This window comes from Pelobates fuscus, chromosome 2, assembly GCF_036172605.1.
Source record: "Pelobates fuscus isolate aPelFus1 chromosome 2, aPelFus1.pri, whole genome shotgun sequence".
NCBI classification, from domain to species: Eukaryota; Metazoa; Chordata; class Amphibia; order Anura; family Pelobatidae; genus Pelobates; species Pelobates fuscus.
The window spans coordinates 351,514,763-351,539,472 of record NC_086318.1 but is presented as its reverse complement, the minus strand read 5'-3'; the positions used below and the strand labels follow the sequence as shown (position 1 = coordinate 351,539,472).

At 41.0% G+C, this 24,710-nt stretch overlaps 1 protein-coding gene across 1 annotated transcript; it reads left to right on the top strand.

Moving 5' to 3' along the window:
* Positions 1-10,737: 10,737 nt before the first annotated feature.
* Positions 10,738-24,047, top strand: LOC134587335 (multiple coagulation factor deficiency protein 2 homolog). Its single transcript, XM_063443634.1, has 4 exons — positions 10,738-10,923; positions 17,086-17,172; positions 17,706-17,830; positions 23,856-24,047. The coding sequence occupies exons 1-4, from the start codon at positions 10,784-10,786 to the stop codon at positions 24,008-24,010; spliced, it is 507 nt and encodes a 168-aa protein (XP_063299704.1). The 5' UTR covers positions 10,738-10,783; the 3' UTR covers positions 24,011-24,047.
* Positions 24,048-24,710: the final 663 nt, after the last annotated feature.

Here is a 24,710-nt window from a genome sequence, read left to right as displayed (position 1 = left end):
ATAAACTGTAAACGTAATTCTTCAAACCTGATTTAATGCACAGGGGGAATATTTCAATATGTTTGTTTAACCATGAATCCTCTGTTATATGCATAGAATGGAAAGTGGTAGAACAGCATTCAACTAAACGCTTGCTCAGAATCTTTTGCATTTAATGGTTTTGTGGGTTGTTAAAAGTCCAGTATAGTATATACACCCACAGTATGCTGAATTTTACCAAGTTTTATCTTTTTTTTTTTTTTTTTCTTGAAAGAAAGAAAAAATGGTTTTGCCAAACCACTAAAGCACATGTGACATTTTACTGCTAGAGATTCTAATGCCTTATAATAAGAAGACCCTTTCCATTTCTTGGTACTAGATTAAAGGCACGTTTAGTGGTTTTATAAGACAGTCTCTGCCCATAAAGGAATACGAGGAATAGCCCAAATATTCAACTTTCCATTAAAGTTCACTGAGGAGAGGAATCCTGAATAGCTTGCTGCTTTCTTATAATCTGTAGCACAGCCCTGCTTTAGTTTTAATAGCCATTCTCTGAAAGAATAATGCAATCTGAAATGATGGTTTGGAACAGATCAGCAGATTGAGGTTACAGCTTCTAGGAAGCAAATCCATTTTTTTTTTTTTTTTTGTTGGAATGGTGTGATCTTGTATTTGTAGAGGCACTGCTTTGTATTAAAGCAAGTTACCCACCTGGCTTTTTGACATCTACAATTTTTCCACTAATCTCCTGTAACACTAGTAACTATGTCCCTGAGTTTCAGTTGAAAAGAAAAAGTTGTTCACAGCAGGTAAAGATGAAATATACTCCAGTTCTTCGAACTTGCATCTGCTTTTTTTTTTTTTTTTTTTTAAATAATGTTTCTGTAATTGTTTCCTTTAACCATTTTTAGAAGCAGATACCTATTACAGGTAACCCAATTCTTGTGTTCTAGTTCGCATCATGGGTAATGCCGCCAGAAGAGAAATGTTAAACACTAATCAGTATTCTGCTGAATCCTTCTATAGTGAAAACCAGTTAAAGCACTTAATGGAGAAAAAATGCTTCACATAACTGTAATTCTCAATCTGAAACTTATTGAACTAAAGGGATTTTTAACTGTTAACTGATTTTGGGATATGCAAGTATTAAGCAGTAAACTACCAAACATCACTGATAAAACAAATGTATCCATGGCATGAGGGAAAACAATGCAGTGCTTTTGATTTTTTTAAAGATTTTTACATTCATAACCATTACATTTTTTTAAACTTCCTCTGACTGTACAGCGGTTATCCATTTCCATTATAATATATGCTGCAGCTCTTCAAATGTATACAAGCACATTTAGCAATAAACTGCCTTTCCCCTTAAAGTCCTCTGATTATTTCAACAAGTATTAATTTGTCAGTGTACCAGAAAATGATGCATTGTTGGTAATAAAATATACACCTTGGCCTTCAAATATATGGCATACATATATAACCTCATATATTTAACCTGATAAGCTTCACTTTGTGCTGCTGTGCTGTTTAACTTCTTTTGGTTGTGCGGTTTTGTGTTTCCTTGTATTTGCAAATTTGCCAGCTTTGGTTCAACCTCAAAGTCAAATATAATTCTTTATAATTTAGAGGCTTATCTACTCAGTCATATGTTTTAGTTTATTGGATCCTAATTGTACCCATTCTTAAGGATAGATTTGGTACTTACCACCTTTTGTTGGTTGGGGGGGGGGAGAGGGGTCTCCAAACCTTGTTTTGGAGCTGCTAGACTGCTTAGAGAAGGGGTGCCTAAAAGGTAGATCACCAGATGTTGTAGAACTACAACTTCCACAAGGCTTTGCATACCTTTAGAATGAAAAAGAATCATGGAACCTGTAGTTTTAAAACGTCTATGGATCTACCTGTTTTGACACCCCTGGCTTGGACCTATCATGGTCTGCAGATACTTCCAGCTCTCTAAAAGGTGCTCAAACCTGGATAATTTTCTGTTTAACTTGCATTAACAAAACCCCTGGAATAAGTGAATGAATAAACCTATTCAGTGTTGTCTATCTCAGTAATGTTTAACGTAATCTCTGTGTTAATATGAATGTTGCTTTAAGATATGCTTTTGTTCTTAATTTATCTGTCTTCTATCTGTTTTGTAACTTTGTTTATATTTTTAATTCTTGTTTTGTTTTTACCAGCGTGCAAACCCAAACCCAAATAAACCCTGATGTAATGCAGAACCAACATGGTTTTTGTGGTTTGATTTTTTTTGTGTGTGTGTGTGTGTGTGTGTGTGTGTGTGTGTGTGTGTGTGTGGGCGCGCGGGTGGGCGTGTGTGTGGGCCATGGCTGCCAAAATATTACCACTGGAGCCTCACTGAATCTTCTTGGCCTGTGCATTTAATAAATTATGGATTTTAGAAAGTTTTGATTGTAATGAGAATATTCAATAAATAAATCATTGCATAAATGTTATTTTAACTATAATATAGTTATCAGAATCTGAAACTCGTACAAGTCAATTTGGTCTTTTTTAATCACCAAGTACTTGCAACTTGAACTTTGTAGTCTCTTTGTTAACTGGATTATTACAGCTGCCGGTGGTGGCATTCACACTACAGAGAGCTCATACATACAATAGTATACTATCTACATATGGGGAGAAATCACCTCGTACATAGAGGGGGGGATCCTCCTCAGGGCACCACCCTAAAAAAAGGTATAAAAGCTTAGGAAAAAAACAAAAATAAACTTTATTGAAAATACAAAATGTACACAGAATCCAAATAATGGAAATAAAAAAACAGAAAAAATAGATACTGACAAGTACATTGGCTACCAGTCACTGCCTGGTTAGTTCTGTGGTAGCATGAAGAGGTTCCCTAGGGATGTAACAGTCCTGCTTGAAACAAAGTTATAATAAATAGAAACATTGTTGCAATGCTAGCTCACAGGAACACAACCTACAGATAATCAGTAGGTGCCAAAACAGCAGTGTGCTGTGCTCCAATGAATAAACCAGAGGGCAAAAATGAAATGGGAAAAAAATCCCCCATATAAATCAAACCTTATCCCAATAGCCTATAATGTGCATCAATAGCTGTCCTATCCCTAGAACAGTAAGAATTCGAAAGGACAGAGAGAAATATATAAGAAAAGATAAAGGGAGAGAAGTAATCCCCAGGGGGGTCCAGAGTAAAGAAAAGGAGGACACCTCTACTGTAAACATCACTTGTATCAATATCCAAATGCCCCCACTAATACAGAGACAGGCACAGCATGAACTGCAAACGCAGTATTCTAGTAAAAATCAAATCAAACGTAACAACATCAGAAAAGCCTGACCACCGCCTTTCTCAAGGGCAATGGCAGTGACTGGTAGCCAATTTACTTGTCAGTATCTAGTTTTTCTGTTTTTTTATTTGCATTATTTGGATACTGTGTACGTTTTGTATTTTCAATAAAGTTTATTTTTGTTTTTTTCTAAGCTTTTATACCTTTTTTTTTGGGGGGGTGGTGCCCTGAGGAGGATCCCCCAGTCTATGTACGAGGTGATTTCTCCCCATTTATTCTCTAATTTGCATTATGTGTAGGGCTATGCCCTCTTTACCACCCCTATAACCCCTTCTTTTGTACTCCTTGTTAGAGTTGGTTTTCTACTCGGAAGTACTTTTGTCTATAATACTATCTACATATAGTTAAAACAGTAAAAAAATATATAATAGCAGCTGAACACGTAAAGAACTTCCTCAAATTCCAAGCACTGAAAGTATACAAAAAAGTGCCAGCGCTTGGCAAATATTCCCCCTGAGTCCATAATCGGGGGTAACAAAGAACCTTATATGTTTAGAGTTCCAGTCTACATCCAGTGTAATGTAGTATAAATAAAGTAGGTTGGGCATATTCTGCTTAATTCATATGTATCCACCAAGTGTATACAATACGATACCAGTAAAAAGGATACAAAAAGCACACATAGCATAATATTGCACAATTTATTGCAGATTCACCAATTCCCCAAATAGAACCCTTACATAAAATAGATGTGGTATTGTCTCCAATACCCACAGTATCCGTGTTATAACCGTGTTATGGAGGTGTTACCACTCCGTCCATCTCCTTTCTGACGGCTGTCTCCGCACATGGATCAGGATAAATCTTCCGAAAGACTGAGGGACGCCTCAACTGCACACCTCTGTCTTAACCTGGAGGCCGCTCTTCAGCGCGTTTTGGCCGCTTCCTGTGGGCTTTGTAAATATAAGAGGGGGCGGCGATAGGTAGTGAAATATATGCCTATCGTAGCATCATCCCAAACTGCCGGCTTTAAAGCCTCAGTATCCTATTATTTCACCTTCAATGGCTTAGTTCAACGGTGAAGTTTAGTATAAAATAACAATGATTCCTCTTCATTACTGGATTATATCATAGTTATGTGCATTGATGATACCAAGTGTTAAATAAATGTAAACAATTCTATACAATCGACATTTAGGCAATTTGCAAGGTGCTTCAAAGTGCATTACTTGGGATGTTTACACAGAAATCAAACATACTACTCCTAAATTTCGGAAGATTTATCCTGATCCATGTGCGGAGACAGATGTCAGAAAGGAGACGGACGGAGTGCTAACACCTCCATAACTGTTATTTATATAGTGCAATCAGATTCTGTAGCGCTGTACAATGGGATAACACGGATACTGTGGTTATTGGAGACAATGCCCCATCTATTTTATGTAAGGGTTCTATTTGGGGAATTGGGGAATCTGCAATAAATTGTGCGATATTATGCTATCTGCGTTTTTTGTATCCTTTTTTAGAGGTATTGTATACACTTAGTGGTCACATAGGACACGTTACCTTTGGATACATATGAATTAAGCAGAATATACCCAACCTCCTTGATTTATACTACATTACACTGGATGTTACCTCTGATTGACTCGGGGAATATTCACTAAGCGCTGGTACGTTTTTTTTTTGGTATTTCAATTCTCAGATTTGTAAGTCTCTTCAGCCTATTGACATCTGATGGCAAATACATAGTTCTGCATTGCATTTTGACCATTTTGTTATAGATTCATTTTTTTACTCTGTTGCAAGCTCATAAATAATTAGCAACACAAACACTTTTTTTTTTTTTTTTTTTTTTTTTTTTTTTTACACAAGGCAAAATGTAAAATATGTAAACGAATGCCTTTGGACATTTTAATTAAACAAAAAAGGAAAATTCTATTTATCACAGAGATACATTTACAATGTTGAACTTGTTAACCAACTTCTTTTGAAACCTCTACATTACTGTCAATCTTTAATCACTTCACTATATAGAGTTTCCATTTTTACTTTCATGTATTTTAGAGAATTAAATATGGTCCATAAAGCCTCTCTGCACCATATTTATACTCTAGTTATGGTTTCCAGGCTGTAGAGGAACCCTTTTCTCTGTTAGAAGCCACTGACATAATGCCTGCAAGTGTGCTAAAATGTAAGATCACCCACTGCTTCCAAACAGTATATGAAGTTTCAATGGATCACATTATTCCTACAATCAGGGAACTGGGAGGAGTGGATGGGCTCTTCCTTTTGACTATGTCCTTTACATTAGTATTCCAGAGGTTGATAAAGATTGCTGTAGCAGTTTTTAACCACTTTTATTTTAGAAATCTGATTTAATTGTTTTTACTGCAAGTTGGCATTATGCACAAATACAGACATTCTTTTTTCTGTACTTTTGCTATTTTTAGTAAGCTGTACTGCTAGTAATGCCTGCAAGGTCCTTACAAAATATTATAGGGAAGGTATTTGACTGTTTTTATTTATCTATTTTGGTCACATCTATTTTATGTGAAAAATGTAAATGTTGCTTTTATTGTAAAATTTTAGAGCCTGTGTGAAATGATACAAGATAGAGGACTCTATATACTGTCTAGTATAATGCTTTTCATTTCCCAAATATTTTTTATAGAGGCTGAAGCAAAAGTGACAAATTTGATTTTAAATTTGCCTGAAGCAAGCCTGTAAACACAAAATACAGCAGTTTAGTTTATGTATTGCTTTGCAAATCCATGTTATGCTAATAATTTTTCTATCAAAAAGTGCTTGATGGTGAAGGGGTTAAACATGATCTCCTCTATCACTGGCCTGTAACAATATTCAGCCATCATCAACAGCAGCTTAACCCCTTCCTGATGTTAGGGTGTGCTATGCCATCTTACAAAAGAAGGACTCTAACGGCATTAGGGCCACATAGCACACCACAATGATCTGGCCCTACCTGCAACGCTTATACTCTACTTCTTTGCCAGACCCAATGGGGGGGGGGGGGACTCCCTGACAATTGAGTCTGTCGCCCTGCAGCCAATCGTGCATAATCTGATTGTGATACCACGTTCACATGACACACAAACAAGTAAAAATGCTGATGTGGCTACTAAAAAAGAGTGGACATACCCCATATTGAATACCCTGGGTTGTCTACATTGTGATTCAGACATTTATGACAGATAACTGTGTTACAATGTCACTATTGATATTGCGAAAAATATATAGTTTGAAACAACAATGTCCTACTTGTACTCATAGCCCTATAACTTGCAAAAAAAAAGCTAATAACATGTTAAGATCGGGTATTTCTAAACTCAGGACAAAATTTTGAAACTATTTAGCATGGGTGTTTATTGGCGGTTGTAGATGCGTTACAGATTTTGGGGGTCAAAGTTCGAAAAAGTGCATTTTTAAATTTTTTTCAGCATATTTTGTAAAAAAAATTTCTATAGTAAATTACGTATATGATGATGAAAATAATGGTATCTTTAGAAAGACCATTTAATGGCAAGAGAAACGGTATATAATATGTGTGGGTACAGTAAATGAGTAAGAGAAAAATTACAGCTAAACACAAACACTGCAGAAATGTCAAAACAGCCCTGGTCTTTAACGCTAAGATAATTGAAAAATGGTCTGGTCACTAAGGGGTTAAGCAACAATGGACAATTATTATCCTGAAAAGGTCAGCTGGAAAGAAAGTAGGAAAGTACATAACTTCACCTTAACCTCGATCTTCTGTGCCTTCGTGGTGGTTTCAGATGCCAGAAGCCTGTGTCATTGATAAAGTTTGGGTATGTGGAAGACCCTACTACAGTTCAGGATTCTCCACTGATAATATGGAAGACACTACTACAGTTCAGGAACCTCCACTGATAATGTGGAAGACACTACTACAGTTAAAGCAGTCTCTACGTTGTCTCATGCATATGTTATTATTATTGCCATTTATGTAGCTCCAACAGATTCCATAGCGCTTTACAATACTATGAGAAGGGGGATTTAACTATAAATAGGACAATTACAAAAAAACCTAAAGGAAGGATAGCTTGAAGAGGACCCTGCTCAAACGAGCTTACAGTCTATAGGAGGTGGGGTATAAAACACATTGGGACAGGAACTAGCAATCAGGAGACAGGTATATGAGATAGAGGTTACTCTGGGAGACCATCAGCTTTCCTAAATAGATGGGTTTTAAGGCACTTCTTAAACGATTGAAATCTAGGGGAGAGTCTGATGGCAGTAGGCAGGCTATTCCATAGGAAGGGAGCCACCTGCGAGAAGTCCTGCAAGCGTGAGTTGGCCGCACGGGTGCAAGCAGCAGACAAGAGAAGGTCACGGGCAGAGCGGAGTGACCGAGAAGGGGCATACCTATGGATCTGTGAAGAGATATCAGAGGGGCTAGAATTGTTCAGTGCTTTATAGGTATGGGTTAGCACTTTGAATTGACTCCTATAGGATATAGGAAGCCAATGTAAGGACTCACAGAGGGGTGAGGTGTGAGAGGAGGCGCCGAGAAGAGGTGGGGAAAACTATACTAAGCCACATTATGATTGTTGATGTATACCTGCATGGAACCTGGAGGATCACAACTGCTCTAAACAGAGGATGTTACACCTTAATGCCTTATATGCAAACGGGACCTGCATTGCATTGATTTATTGCATTGATTTATCTTGTTCATCACCTGCTAAAAACAATAAAATAGATTTAGAAAAAAAAAAAAGGTGTGAGAGGAAAATCAGTCTGGCGGCAGCATTCATTACAGACTGTAGCGGGGCAATACAGCTTTTGGGAAGACCAATTAGTAGAGGGTTACAATAATCCATGTGGAAAATTACTAGAGCATGGACAAGCTCCTTGGTAGCATCCTGCATGAGAAAGGGGCGGATACAGGCTATGTTTTTAAGATGGAATCTACATGATTTGACAACATACTGGATGTGAGTTTTAAAGGTGAGGCCAGAGTCAAGTATGACGCCAAGACAGCGCACTTGCAAGGGTGGACTTATGTGGATACCACTAACTTGAAGGGAGAGCGAAAGAGGAGGATCAGTATTAGGAGGAGGAAAGGACCAAGGACAGAGCCTTGGGGGACTCCAACCAAGACAGGACGAGGGGAGGAGGTCTCATTAGAAAATGATACACTGAATGAGCGTTAGGAGAGATAAGAGGAAAACCACGAGAGGACAGAGTCAGAGAACCGAGTGATTGAAGAGTTTGAAGAAGGAGAGCATGATCAACAGTATCAAAGGCAGCAGAGAGGTCAAGAGGAATTAGTATGGAGTAGTGGCCTTTGGATTTAGCTGCGATTAAGTCGTTAGTAACTTTGATAAGAGCAGTCTCAGTAGAGGGGAGAGGGCGGAAGCCAGATTGAAGAGGGTCAAGGAGAGAGTTGGAATTGAGGAAGTGATACATATGGGTAAAGCTTTGAGGAAAAAGGGAGCAGGGATATGGGACAATAGTTAGGGGGGAGGCTGGGTCAGGAGATTGTTTTTTCATAGGTACTACAGTCAGTGGTGTATCCTGGTTTTGTGCTGCCCTAGGCATGCCCTAGGCATGACAAAACTCAAGGGTAGGAAAGGCATGATTTGCGTGTGGTTGAGAAAGAGAACTGCAAGGTGGGGAGAATTATTTCCTTAGTTGTTCAATCTTGTCGGTAAAATAGCATGCAAAGCTATCGGCTTTAACCCCTTAAGGACACATGACGGAAATATTCCGTCATGATTCCCTTTTATTCCAGAAGTGGTGTCCTTAAGGGGTTAAGGTTAGTTTAGGGGGTGGCCACAGCAGGGTGAAGAAGAGAGTCCAAGGTGTCAAAGAGACGCCTGGTATTGCGGGAGCATGAACTAATGAGAGAGGAAAAGTATGACTGTTTTGCGAGGGCAAGGGCTGACTGGGTGCAAGACTTCCTCCAGGAGCATTGAGCTTAACGGGAGCATCTTTGCAAGTAGCGTGTTGATTTAGTATGCCATGGTTGGGAGCATGTCCTCCTCGAGGTGCATGTTTGGAGTGGGGCTGCAGCGTTCAAGGCAGAGGTGAGGGTAGTGTTATATGTAGAGATGGCCAGTGAGGGACAGCAGAGGGAAGGGATGGATAGCAGTATTGAATCAATATCAGCTGACAGCTGCTGGAGGTTTATAGATTTAAGGTTCCTCCTGAGTTGAGGGGGGGTTAGGTTGATATTGTTGGGTGAGGGGGTAATTGAGAGCAAACGATAAGAGGTGGTGATCAGAGAGAGGAAATGGAGTGTTGCAGATATTAGATACTGTACATGCATAAGAGAAAATGCGGTCGAGGGTATTGCTACATGGGTGGTAGAATTAGCTACATGGGTGGTAGAATTAGCCCACTGATAGCCCAAGGGAGGGAGTAACTGAAAGTAGTTCAGAGGCTGCTGATGTCAAAGTTGGGTTAATGGAAATATTGAAGTCTCAGAGAATTAGGGATGGAATATTAGAAGAGAGGAAGTAGGGTAGCCAGGCAGCAAAGTGGTCAAGGAAGAGGAGAGGGAAACCAGGGTGGTGATAAATAACGGCAATGTTAGCAGAGAAGGGTTTGAAGAGGCGAATCGAATGAATTTCATATGATGGGAAAGAGAGGGTAGGAGCGTGGGTAGAGGTTTGAAGGAGCATGTTCTGATTGTGTTAGAATTTCACTGCGTTTTCAACACAGACTTTATATGTTAGTCACAAAGATTGTGTCTTCGTGGAAACCCTAAATATGATAATGCAGCTTTAATCATTTCTGTAGATAATTAGATTTTTAATGCTTTGATGTGACCAATGGCATGAGCATAAACAGACTGGAGGTCCCCATGTGGACTATTCCGTATTCTGCTACCTTTTGACATTCAGCCTCTTTTTATACAAAATAATCGCCCAAAACACGTGCAGGGCTCTTCACTAAAGTGAAAACTGTGAGTGTTTCAAAGTTAATTTCAAACTTCATGAAAAAAGTCGAAATGGAAGATTCGCTGACCTTAAAGAATTTTCCTAGTTTGGCTACTTTTTCCAAATATTTGAAATTCACTTTGAATTCCCAACAATTTTCAATTTGGTAAATAACCTTCTTGAAGTAAACACCGTATCACATCTGTAATGTCCTGATATATTGTGGCCAAAGCATGTACGTTCTCTCTTCAATTTGCTATAACATGGTAATGCTGGTGAGTTGCACTTTTAAAACCCACCCCAAATAGCACCTAATAACCTGTAAGAAAAGAAAAATACTATATGTTGATAATTCTAAGACATGAAATAATTCCAAGACATGAAATAATTTGCATTCTGTAACTGTTTAATAAAAATATAGCTTTATCAAAAACGAGTGGATATTTCTTTTTCCTCAAACGTGACTCATAGGTGTTGACTTTTGTCAACCTGTGTGATATAGCTACACATGATGTTGGATCCTGTGAGAATTCAAGCAGCTGCTGACGAGGCCACCTCAGCAATAGCTCCCTGATACACGCACACCTTTAGAAGAACATGATGAAGAAGCACTTGTTACATTTTGTGTTCTTTTTAGTTTTGACCTGGAGTTTTGTGACATGCATTCCTGATAAAAAGGCTAAAGACAACTTTCCATCAGATGTGTTTCACAATAAAACAATCATCACAGATCACCAGTAAGTACATTTTATTTGTACCAGTCTTAATTCCTCTCTGTGTACAACTCCTTTATTTTTACAATTCACCCCTAGTTTTATATCTTAAAGCAGCGGTGCACATAAGGTAGATCGATCCCCAGACTTGTTAAAACTACAGATTCCATAATGCTTTGTCATTCTAAAGGCATGCAAAGCTTCAAGGGAGTTGTAGTTCTGCAACATCTGGGGATCTACCTTTTGGGCACTCCTGTCGTAAAGGTTTTCAGACATTGGGCTGTTGGTCATATTTTGGATCCATGCTTTCATCTCAATATCAATTGCATAAATCTATTTTTAAAGGCTGGATTGTTGTTGCATTGCAATGAAGTTCATTGGGAAATACTGTTATTTTATTTAAATGAAAAATTTAAATCTCTTTTATGCCAGAGCTGTTGCAAAGTACTATGCCTTTCAGAATTCATTTAAAATATTAAAACAAAGACCATGACGTTAAAATATTCTAAAATATTACAGCCTTAAATATCTTGTTGTGACAAAAAAACATCCAGCTCCCTGATATATTGCCTTCAAGGTCCAAATTTTGATGGCCCTAGAAGACTTAAAGGGACACTGTAGGCACCCAGACCAGTTCAGCTAATTGAAATGGTCTGGGTGCAGTGTCCCTATTGCACTTAGTGCTGCAATGTAAAACATTGCAATTCCAGAGAACTGCAATGTTTACAATGCAGCTCTAAGTCTGCCTTCAGTGACTGTCTACCAGACAGCCACTGGGGGCGCTTCCAGAATCTAAACGGAATTTTGGTCCGTTATCTGACACTAGGCGTCCTCACGGACCTCCAGCGTCAGATTTTCCCCATGGGAAAGCATTGAATAATTAGGTCTCCCCTGCCGGCTGACAGTGGGGAAGGAGCCTGGCCCAGCGCCGAGGGACATCGGTGCTAGATTCAGGTAAGTGGCTGAAGGGGTTTTAACCCCTTCAGCGACATGGGATGGGGGGCAGGAGGGAGGGGAGCACTCCAGTATTCTCCAGTGCCAGGAAAACTGCCTTGTTTTCGTGGCACTGGAGCATCCCTATAAGCAAGCTGGTGATTAGATCCTTTCAAGCAGGGGTAAAAGAAAAACTCCACTCCCCTAGTTGAATAGATGGGCAGAAAATTATGGGACTTGTTCCACAACATCTGATGGTCAGAATTTGACAACTCTGCTTTAAGGGAACACTCCATATATAATAACCACTAAACACAGGGCTGCCATCAGAAATTTTGGGGCCCCTGACAAAGCACAAGGTCTGGGCCCCCCCCCCCCCCCCCTCCCGGGCCCGCCCACGCCCTACCTAGTTCACTGACAATGATGCAGGACTGAATGTGGTGTGTATAGTGGAAGTGAATTAGAATGTGTGTAATGGATGTAGTGTTTGTGTGTATTAGATACTGTTTGTGCAGTGAATGCAGAGTGTGTGTTTGTGTAGCGGATGCAGTGTGTATAGTGAACATAGAGTGTGTTTGAGTAGTGGATGTAGTGTGTGTTTGTGTAGTGGATGTAGTGTTTGTATGTACTATATGAAATGTGTTTAGTGGATGCAGTGTCTGTAGTGGATGTAGTGTGTGTATTAGACGCAGTGTCTGTGTATAGTGAATGCAGAGTGTTTCAATTTATGGTGGATGTAGTGTGTGTACAGAGTGTGTGTTAGTGTGTAATAAATGCAGAGTGTGTGTTAGGGTGTAATAAATGCAGAGTGTGTGTTAGGGTGTAATAAATGCAGAGTGTGTCAGTGTAATGAATGTAGTGTGTATAAATTTGTAGTGAATGCAGAGTGTGTGTTAATGTGTAGCGGATGCAGAGTGTGTGTTAATGTGTAGCGGATGCAGAGTGTGTGTTAGTGTAGTGAATGCAGAGAGTGTGTTAGTGTGTAGCAGATGCAGTGTGTGTGTTAGTGTATGCAGTGTGTGTGTGTTGTATTCGTGTATGCATTGTGTGTTGTGTCAGTGTTTGCAGAGTGTGTGTTGTGTCAGTGTTTGCAGAGTGTGTGTTGTGTCAGTGTTTGCAGAGTGTGTGTTGTGTCAGTGTTTGCAGAGTGTGTCTTGTGTCAGTGTATGCAGAGTGTGTTGTGTCAGTGTATGCAGAGTGTGTTGTATTAGTGTATGCAGTGTGTGTTGTGTTAGTGTATGCAGTGTGTGTGTGCAGGGCCGTCTTTAATAACGACTGGACCCGCTTGCTTGGGCCCCCTGGGCCCTGCCGCCGTCGCCCCTCACTCCCTGGTATGCAATCACGGCATCCATCCCAATGCAGTGGCGGCATTAAATAGAATGAATTTTATTGGGACACCCAATTGCAAGATTGGACTAAAGGTAGAACCCCATCTGTCGTGCAACTCTAACAATGCTTTGACAGGTGGGGCTCTACCAATTTCCCATGCTTGCAGGGTTGTATTTAGCACTGTTTTGTGTGTTTGAATGTAAGCATGTGTTTGTATAAAGTATGTTTGTGTTAATGTGTTTGTATGTGGTACTGGAGTTTGAATGAAAGTGTGCATTTATGTGTAGTGTTTGTTTTTGAATGTAGGAGTGTGCTTGTATGTAGTGTTGAAGTTTGAATGGAGGGGTGTATTTGTATATAAAGCTGCGGCTCAGATGCACAGGTACATACTCTGACACACAAGCAGATACACAGATACATACACTGACTACATACAGATAAGCAGGCACATACACTGACAGACATACTGACACACAGGTACATATATTGACACACACAGACACATACACTGGTAGACGTACTGACAGACACACACAGGCTCATATACAGACATACTGACACACACACTGATCAACATACTGACACACATACACTGACAGAAATACTGACACCCACACACAGGCACATACACTGACCGAGATACTGACACACACACACACACACACTGACAGACACACTGACACACATCCAGGCACATATACTGACACACACAGACACATACAGAGACTGACACATGCATGCACATGCACTGACAGACATACTGACACACACACATAGACATACTGACATGCACACAAATATTTTGACATACAGACAGACCTACTGAAACACACAGATATATTGACACACAGACACACAGACAAACAGACATACTGACACACATACAAACAGACATATACAGACACACAGACAGATATATTGACACACAGACATACTGACACACAGACATACTGACACACATGTAAAATGTACATTTTTAAACCCACCCTCCAGTTTCCTACCTTTTGCTGGAGGGTGGATTCCCTGGGGTCCAGTGTGGTGCCTGAGGATGATGGGAGTGAGGATCCTCCATCCTCACTCCCTCCCAGCCGGCTGCCGGAAAGCAAGGGGCCCGGTCGTGGGGGGAAAGAGCGCCCGACCGGGCCCCTGCTGATACAAGCCCTCCGGGTGGCCCTAAGTGCATGGGCCACCCGGTGGGACTCAGAGGACGGGGGAAAAATGTTTACATAATTTTTTTTTTAATTCAATTAAATGGTTTCTGCTTACCTTGTCCAGGGAGGGGGGAGATTCCATGATCCCTGGTGGTCCGGTGGGGGGGGCCCGGCTCCCCTTTACCGCAGAGGGGGCCCAGGCAGCACACAGCTTCTCTTCTCTCCTCTGTTCCAATAACTCTCGCGAGACCCGCGGAGCGTTGCCATGGCAACCGGGTCTCGCGAGAGTTTTTACAAGAGAGAAGAAGCTGTGTGCTGCCTGGGCCACCTCTGCAGTAAAGGGGAGCCGGGGGCCCGCGGCTGCACACATAGATAGCGATATTCGCTATCTATGTGTGCAGGGAGGGAAAGTGGGGCCCAGGACTGCCAGAGCAGTCCGGGCCCACCAGGGCCGCCGGGCCCGTGACAACCGTCATGGTTGTCACCCCCTGATAGCGGCCCTGACTAAACATTGTAGTAGTTATGATTAAAGGAGACTATGGTATCCTTTTCATTCTATTCTTAAAACCATTTGATAGCAAACACTGAAGACTTAATGTTTTTCCTTTATTGCCTAATTATCCAACGGAATGGACCTTGGAGTTTTGCATGTTTATTAAAGGGACACTAAATGCACCAAATAAACTTTAGCTTAATGAAGCAGTTTTAGTGTATAGATCATGCCCCATGCAACCTCACTGCTTAATTTTCTGCAATTTAGGAGTCAAATCACTTTGTTTATACAGCTCTAGCAACACCTTCTTGCATGTGATTTACAATGCCTTCCTAAACATTTCCTGTAAAGAGAGTTCTAATGTTTAAACTTCCTTTATTGCAAATATTAGTACATTTTGAATTTATTACCTCCTGGTCTTCTAATAATTTTGTTTTTAGACACAGCAGCAGCCTTCTGTGTGTGATTAATGTTCAAGTTATAGAGCAGGAGATAAAAACGTATAAAGCAAGTTAACATCTGATTGAAAAAACTCTGTTTCATGCAGTCTGTGTCAGTCACAAACAGGGAGAGTTGTGGTTAGGACTGCATAAAGTGGTTTTACTAATCTGAAGTTGCTTTAGTGTCTATAGTATCCCTTTAAAATTATTCATATGGGGGAGGGGGGCGGGGAGGCCTGGCAGCTAAGATGGCCGGATGTGTTCTCTCTTAGCTCCGACACGTTTAAGCACAAAACCTGCTATTGATATACAAAACCACACTGGTTGCAGCATCCCAAGTACTGTGGACAGACCTGTACCGAGTGGGAACTCAGTGACTCAGAACGTGTGCCGATACAGTGAAAATCCAAGCCATCCGGCTAAGAGGCCTAGCTTGTACTGCAGCCTGGTGCCCGGGAGAGGCGGCCGATCTCTCCACATAGGGCTCGCTCCTCATGACGAATCTCCTGCCACCCGGCAACCCCCCCTTTGGACTGGACCTGTGGGGGGTATCTCGGTTCGCGCTGGGGGCACTCACCTCACTGCAACTGAGAAACCTGCCGCACCATCAACAGCATGGCGCGCCCAAAATGGCTGCCACAGTACAGTTCCCATGTTCCCCGGAAAGCATGCTATACCATGCTTCCCATTCTCTCTCCTTAACTTACTCTTGAACCTAGCATGTCAGGAAAGGGTTTTTTCTCTGGTAACATACCTATACTCATCTCTCAAACATGTTTAGCTAGCCTGTCTTGTATGTTTATTTCAACCAACAAAAATTAAAACTTCTCCTATGCTGGGGCATAAAACCATGTAAGCCTGCAATATGCTGGATACTGTTGTCATGGCATCTCCAGCCTGTATGTTATTCCTTGCACTATAAAAAAAATAAAGAATAATTTAAAAAAAAGTCTTCATATAGATGTTGATGAAAGGGTTTATCGATGTAGGATTTAAGCGCACATCTTATACATTGGATGAATCATTTGAATCAGATGAATCATTCCACAACGGGAGCAACCTCAATAAATGTATCTTCTACCTTTATTAACGCCGGTCTATGAGCCGAGAGAGATTACGATATGACAGCTTGATTTGTCTGTAGAGTATTTTACTCTGTGTTCTAACAAAATTCAGTATACATTATTGGAGAAAACACACACTGCTAAACATGGGACCCCCTAAGAGGAACTCTGACTTCATTATTATCTGTCCAACCTATTGTACTTAAAGTAAGTGGCTCAGAAAGATGGGCTATAGTACAATTCAACTGTCTTAAGTCATTCCAGTCCTTCGACACAGGAAGCCTGCTTGTACATATTTTATGTTTCTACAAATAGATAGCTTCTCTAAAAACAAGTAATGGAACAATAGACAGATTTCCTCCTTGAAGCACAAATTCAAATTTGAGTGACCAGTAGTGGTTATGGTGTTTGGAATGTTCATTAAGGAAATAAAACAAACCAGTAAAAGTGGAATATTCATTCTTGTGTTGGCAGACAAAATGACCAGTGGTTTGTTATTGGATAAAGCCCAGAAATACAGAATGAAAGCTGGATATAGCAATAAAATAAGCAACTAGAAATATGAGAAGCTAAACCAAGATTAAGTCTGCCATTGAGAATATTTTTTACAAATAGTTATTAATATGGAACTATTGACAAATGAAGTTTAAATTGCTCTGGCCTTAAAAAGTCCGTCCCCCCCCCCTCCCCCCTCCCCTCTTGGCTCAATTCCTTTTCCCTTTGTTACTATAATTCTAACAGAAAATTAATTATTACTTTGCATTGTGATTATGTAGTCATCTAGAAGAAGACCTTAAGAATGAAATAGGTGACATTGACTTGGAGAAGGCCTCTGAAGACGAACTGGAGTTTTACTATTTTACGTAAGTATGGTTATATGAAAATACTGCAGCCTAATAATCCGATCTAATAAACATTATTCTAATGGGTTAACACAACAATGCTTTATTTGGAAAGCAATAAAATGCACATTTGAGCTTTCATTGCTATAAATGTAAAAATACAACATAATGGATGTATAAATAATAAAGGTATACGTCATATGTATAATTTTTAAAAAGTCATATGTCTAAGAATTAAGAAAAAAAGTTGAGTTATTTGTATTAATACAAAGAAACCCCCATAGGTGGGTAACCCCCAATTATCATTAGAAATACCAAACAAGAAACAAAGAGTTTACTAGATTACTGGTAAGAAGATTTTTAGTCTAACCTACAAAATGCTGTTTTGGCTGAATGGGTACAAATTGCCATAGACACAATGCAGTAATGGTAATGGTATATCCAACAAGCCCTTATAGTTGTGATTGGCTTGTTGGATATACCATTACCTTTGGCCATATGGTTTAAATACGTGTTACCGCATGGTAAAAACGGTCCTATGTTTTATTCTGCAGAATGCACGACTTTGATCACAATAAGCTTTTGGATGGACTAGAGATAATGGCTGCATTGCAGGACTCACTCGAACATTATCTCGGTGATGCATTTTCCAAGGAAGAGAAGATGAAGCACTATATAGGTAAGCGGTGTTATACGCCATCCCCAGATCTCTCCCCTGGCCTCTGGGAGTTGTAGAATGCTTGCTGTCTTGTGATGACACATAATAGTTATCCCATAACTCTACGCACATTCTTGCTGTCTTGTGATGACACATAATAGTTATCCCATAACTCTAAGCACATAGCATTTCAAACTAAGAGGAATACATTAAAGTTTCCGATCTTTGCCACTAGTATTTTTAGTTCCCAGACAGGTAGCTTCAAATAACAATAATAATAATAATAATGTATAATTTAAAGGTAATATCTAGGTTACAAAATGCATAAATATAAATATTTTTTAATTCTTTATTTTTGGTGTGCTTGTCAATGACAAAAATAGCATATTATACACTGAAAATTCTGCAATGAATTGACATGCCATATCAGTTGAAGTGTATAGAAGAAGCAGCACATTTTTAAAAATTAATTAAAAGAAAATAAAAAGGACAAGAAAAACAGGTTAGGTGGAACATTGGGGTTTTAGGTAGGCAGGCTATTTGCACTGAGAGTAAAAGCTATAGAGTTAATAGTAGTTAACTTAAAAATGTAAGGAGGCTCCCACAGACAGGCTATATTTGAAAGCATTATGAAATACATGAAACAAGACAACCATTTAGCAGCAGCACTGCTGGAACATGATGTGAAAGGTAGGTAGGCCCTGCTTTAGATATGAAATCAGCCTATTCCTTGCGGTGGCCAAATGAAGACCCAGCAGTGGTAGTGTGTGGCAGTCAGGTAAATCCTGTGTGATCTGCAGGTGGTCCTAGTTTCCAGCGTGTACTGACTGCTTCACCATGGGTCTCGATCTGCTTCTGCATGTCCCACTCCCACGTCGCTGCTTCTTCCTCTGCAGCCGCTCCTCCTCTGCATTACGTCGGCCGGTGGGCAAGACTGATCCTGCCCACCGGCCGGGGAGACCTAATGCGCATGCGCGCCAATGCCGCGCATGCGCATTAGAGCTCCCCATAGGAAAGCATTGAAAAGCGTGAGGACGTCCAGCGATGCTTTAGCACAGGTTTTCTGTGCTAGAAACCAGGAAGTGCCCTCTAGTGGCTGTCTAGTAGACAGCCACTAGAGGTGGCGTTAACCGTGCAAGGTAATTATTGCAGTTTATAGAAAACTGCAATAATTACAGTTGCAGGGTTAAGAGTAGTAGGAGTTGGCACCCAGACCACCCCAATGGGCAGAAGTGGTCTGGGTGCCTGCAGTGTCCCTTTAACCATAGTGAACAATAGGGCATTTTAAACAAAAAAGTCCCTACTCAAAAGTGTTAAAGTTACCCTTTTTAACCCCTTAAGGACACATGACATGTGTGACATGTCATGATTCCCTTTTATTCCAGAAGTTTGGTCCTTAAGGGGTTAACGTATCATCCCACTTGCTGAGCAAGTATTCATGTGGAACACTATTTGAAAAGATTAAAGGACCACTCTAGGCACCCAGACCACTTCAGCTTAATGAGGTGGTCTGGGTGCCAGGTCCCTCTAGGATTAACCCTTTTTTTTATAAACATAGCAGTTTCAGAGAAACTGCTATGTTTATACTGAGGGTTAATCCAGCCTCCAAATCCTCTAGTGGCTGTCTCACTGACAGCCGCTAGAGGCGCTTGCGTGCTTCTCACTGTGAAAATCACAGTGAGAGCACGCAAGCGTCCATAGGAAAGCATTGCAAATGCTTTCCTATGCGACCGGCTGAATGCGAGCGCGGCTCCTGCCGCGCATGCGCATTCAGCCGATGACGTCGCTAGGAAGAAGGAGAGGAGGAGTAGAGCTCCCCGCCCGGCGCTGGAGAAAGAGGTAAGTTTAACCCCTTCCTCCCCCCCAGAGCCCGGCGGGAGTGGGTCCCTGAGGGTGGGGGCACCCTCAGGGCACTCTAGTGCCAGGAAAACGAGTATGTTTTCCTGGCACTAGAGTGGTCCTTTAACCCCTTAAGGACACATGACATGTGTGACATGTCATGATTCCCTTTTATTCCAGAAGTTTGGTCCTTAAGGGGTTAAACAGAATGCAAATTACTCTGAGTGAATAAGAAACAATACAATATTACTTTATAAATAAAGATTTGTTTAATCTCTGGACTAGAAATAGGAAGGAACATTCTTATTACAAAGCCAAAATATTATTTTTTTTTTTTTTTTGTGGTAGCATTGGCTCCAATTTAGCCAAGGCAGGCAATGATTTTTGTTAATGTTTTTTGGGCAAATAAAACATTTACATTTTATATAAAGGACTGTACGTTAATAAACTAAATAAGAAACAAAAGGACAAATTGATATTTGAATCTAAGCAAATCTTATAAAAGCCAGTTTATTTGCACTGCACACGACACTATAATGGTTAAAAGATTCTTGCATTTTTTTTCCGCCCAATTTGACTTTTACATTTAAAATGCAAGTCTGAAGGCTTTGGGACTGCAGTTCAAAGCGATCTGTAAAATCAAGTCTGTGCTCCAGTTGCAAGAGAAGATCAAAGCAGAACTGGCACTACATCCAGAGCCCCTGACATGTTTCTGTGCCTCTCTAGATTACGGCTCAGCAGAGATGTGGCAGCCCGGGAGCTCATCTTGGTGATTTCATTAACATTTTCATCTTATTCCCAGTATTACCGACTACCTTGTATCATGTTAAAACATAGATACAATTTCTGTGTTTGGATTCCACAGACATTTTGAGGTCATTGATTTCAGAGTTCTAACACACTATACTGTTTGGAATACCTCTTTAAGTACATAGAATAAATGTAGAATACAGCATAGTATACAAATTGTACATAATCATGGGTAAAAAAAACAAACACAAATATATTTCATAGATGTAAATGTGTTAAAGTAGGAAACAAATTATTTATTTCCCCAAATTTACTTCCAACACCTCCATATTATTTTCATTTTGAGAAACTGCTTGGCTGCAAATAAAGCACGTTAGCAGATTAAGCACTTAAAACATTAAAGGGACACTCCAAATGTAAAAATCACTGTTAAGTAGATGTACTCCAAATGACAACATGCATGCATTTAATTATGTTTCTTTTTTTTCTTCATTGGGGTTATATCTAAAACCAGCTTGCAAAACCTGCAGATCTATTGTCTGCTGCCTTTGCAAGCGCTACCCTTCTAACCTGGCCCAGATTTTCTGTGGCTGTCCAATCACAGACTTCCCAATGCAGCTCAATGAGAAGTCTTCGCAAGGCAGTCATTCTGGGCAATTGCTGCCTCTTGAGTTTAGCTTCACTGATCTAACCAAAACAGGAAATAACAGGACCTGTTGTCTGACTAAAAGCCAGGGGGTGTAACAATGTTAAAGGGACACTGTAGTCACTATAACAACTTCATATGTTTCAATTGGTTATAGTGCCTGGAGCCCCCAGACACCGTCCCTCCTTTCAGTGTTAAGCAACTTTAGAGCAGTGTAACAAATAAAGGTCCCTGGCAATTCACAGTCCGGCCCCTACTCGAGGTGTGGCTAAGGCAGACCCACCCTTCACACACAAAGCATTTCAGCAAGCTAGATGTATGTATAAATAAGGTGGCGCAAAATACACAGAAAAAACTCTTCATCAAGCTAAACTGCTCTAAGGGTCTAGAGCACTGGTTCCCAAACATTTCAGGTTCAAGGGGCCCTTAATATTTCAATATTTTTCCAAGGTGCCCCAAGTCAAAACAAATTTCTAGGTTGTATATATGTACAGCGCTGCGGCATATACTGGGCCACTGTTCAGCAGAAAGGTTTCCCGGTCAGGGGCTAATCTAGAACCTAATCTTGGGAGGGGCACTAGTAGACTATTTAAAGAAACAATCCAGGCACAATAACCACTAGACCACTATGTAGTGGTTATGGTGCCAGGAGTGTCATGGTGCCCTCCCAGTGTAAGTAGTCAAACTGTTTAATGTGTGCGTATTTGGGGCAGTGTGTGCATGTGGGGCAGTGTGTGTGTGTGTGTTGGAGGCAGTGGTGTATCCTTGTTTTGTGCTGCCCTAGGCAGGACAAAACTCAGGTGCCCCCCTCCCCCCCCCTGCACCACCCCCACCCAACCCTTCCCCCCGCCCCTCCTTCTAAATACCCACACACACATTCACTGACAGATACGTATACACTAGCTAACAGAAACACACACATACTCACAGGCAAACACACTCACACTAACAGACACACACACAGTCAGACACACACACAGTCAGACACACACTCACTAGCAGACACACACACACACTCACTAACACACACTTACTAACAGACACACACACTCACACTAACAGGCAAACACACACACAGTCAGAGACACACACACACAGTCAGACACACACACTAACAGGCACACGCACTCACTAGCAGACACACACACACACACACTCACTAACAGACACACACACTCACACTAACAGGCAAACACACACACAGTCAGACACACACACACACTAACAGACACACACACACACAGTCAGACACACACACACACTAACATTAACATATATATATTTTTTTTTATTTAACCTCCCCCCAGCCTCCTTACCTTTGGGAATGCTGCGGGGGGGGGGGGGAAGTCTCTTGCTCCCATTGGCTGCTGGGCGGGCAGCACTGGCGGGCTATCTGCTGGGCGGGTGGGTGGCAGGCGAGGCAGCACTTTCCCCTGAGCACTCTGCTCAGCTCCCTCGCGCGCCGCAGAGTGAGGCTGGGAGCCGGAATATGATGTCATATTCCGGCTCCTAGCCTCAATCTGCGGTGCGCGAGGGAGCTAAGCAGACAGCTCAGAGGAAGTGCTCCCTCGCCAGCCGCCCGCCCGCGAGCCCAGCATGTCAGTTAGCCGCAAGGCTAACAAGGCATTTGCCCTGGGCATTTGGGGGCGGCCTTTTTTGCCGCCCCCTGGAAAATGCCGCCCAAGGCAAATGTCTTGTTTGCCTCACAGCTAAAACGTCCCTGGTGGAGGGGCAGTGTGTGTGAGGGGTACAGTTATTGTGTGTATGGGGGGGATATTGTGGGTGTGTGGGGGTAGAAGGGCAGATTATTAAATATATACTTTTTTTTATTTAAAAAAATCATTTTCAATTCTTTGCCTGGGAGAGGGGCAGTACTAAACCCTGGTGGTCCAAGTGGTGAGAGTGAACAGCCCCTGAGGCAACTCCTGAGTTCACTCTTGTGTGATTCAGAGTGATGCCATGGTAACCGCGGCAAAGCTCCTAGTTTACGAGAGGGGAACCCGGTGGAACTTCAGATTAGAGCTTCCCGGGTCCTCTCTCCCTCTATACCAGCTGCCGCATTTGAGTGCTAGCTTGCCGATGAGTCCTGGTATGGTATAATCATAGCACCGGGGAAACATTTTGCTGCGCCCCTGTGTGCCCATCGCGGCTCCCCAGATCGCCACAGCACACAATTTGGGAACTGCTGGTCAAGAGTGTCTCTTTAAATGCAATGGGTATGGTTGCAAACACATGTGCACTGCACCAGAATATGACTTCCATTCATTAAACTACCTACAGCAAGCACACAATGCACTCCCAAATGTTTATTATAGATTTCAATGACGGAAGCACTGCATGTGCGCATATTTAATAAAGGCTTTGCATGTACAATGATTTTTGTAAAGCCCGAAAAGGAAACACAATTATGTGTTTCTGTTATGGGAGGACATGAGGGCCCTCTAAATGAGAAACCCCTGAAAGACATGTAAGACAATGTCAATGGATAGCCTCAGTAATTCCAGTAACTCGGAACTCCTGACCATACTACCATACAATAATACAATTATTAGAAATGTGAATTGCACACTAATTACACGCCTAAAGCCACAGTCTCCAATCTCTTAACCAGAAGAGCTTCGTTTTAGCATGGGATATATTAAACTGTCTTCAGGTCCATGTTACTTTATCTCATTTAGGTTTTCACTTTTTGAATGAGGAACAAATTACAAATAATTCCTGGACACCTCCCAATTTTTCTTCCAATGTTTTTATTTCACTCATTAGCATATGAAACTAATAGCACGTTTTGTACTTTTTATTTTAATTCAGACATGACAGATGAAGTCCTAGAGGAGGATGATCTGGACAAAGATGGCTTTTTATCCTATGTCGAGTACATGCATTCTCAAAAACGTACAGCCAGCCCTACGACCATTTTGGATAAGACTGCAAAGGACAAAAAAGACTCTAAGAAAAGTACTTAATCTAACATATCATTTCCACAAAAAATAAATAAATAAACAGTTGTGTTCTATTCAACAATAAATAATTCCATATTGAAAAAAAATCTGGACTCTTTGTTATGTATTTTAATGGGTAAAGAGGTTGGATAGCTCAATCATCTCAACTTTCATTTCAAAACTAATTTTACACCTTAGATGTAGCCACACTGTCCATTCAGCTCGCATCTACCCCATGGATTGAAGAATCAGTGCCTCTTCTGCCCCATCCCCCCTTCCATCCATGTCTCTGTTCCCCTCCCTTGTCTTTTCTTCAGCCTTCTTCCTTGTCTCTTCAGTGGCAGAAGAGTGGTAGAGAGGGCCCTGGTGCAAGAATTTTTTTCACCCCCCTCTATCTTAAGGATGTCTGAAAGGTAGATCGCCATCTGCCGTACAACTCCCACAATGATTTGCCAACTTGTGATCTAGCATTTTCACATCCTTGCAGAGTTGCACCGAGCAGTGTTTGTGTGTTTAAATGCAAGTATATGTGTGTATGAAGTATGTGTATGGGAATGTAGGAGAATGTGTGTAGTGTATTTTTATGTACTGTAGCTATTTGAAAACAGTGGTTTACTTGTGTGTAGTGTTTGCCTTTGAATGTAGGGCTTTGTCTGCATGTAGTGTTAATATTTGAATGCTGAGGTTTATTTGTGAGTAGTGTTGGCGTTTGAATGCTGACATG

Bases quoted from the DNA above. Each gene is read 5' to 3' on its own strand.
- LOC134587335 (XM_063443634.1), top strand. From the start codon at position 10,784: ATGATGAAGAAGCACTTGTTACATTTTGTGTTCTTTTTAGTTTTGACC. The intron at 17,173-17,705 runs GTAAGTATGGTT...TTTATTCTGCAG, and splicing joins CTGGAGTTTTACTATTTTAC to AATGCACGACTTTGATCACA. The intron at 17,831-23,855 runs GTAAGCGGTGTT...ATTTTAATTCAG, and splicing joins GAAGATGAAGCACTATATAG to ACATGACAGATGAAGTCCTA.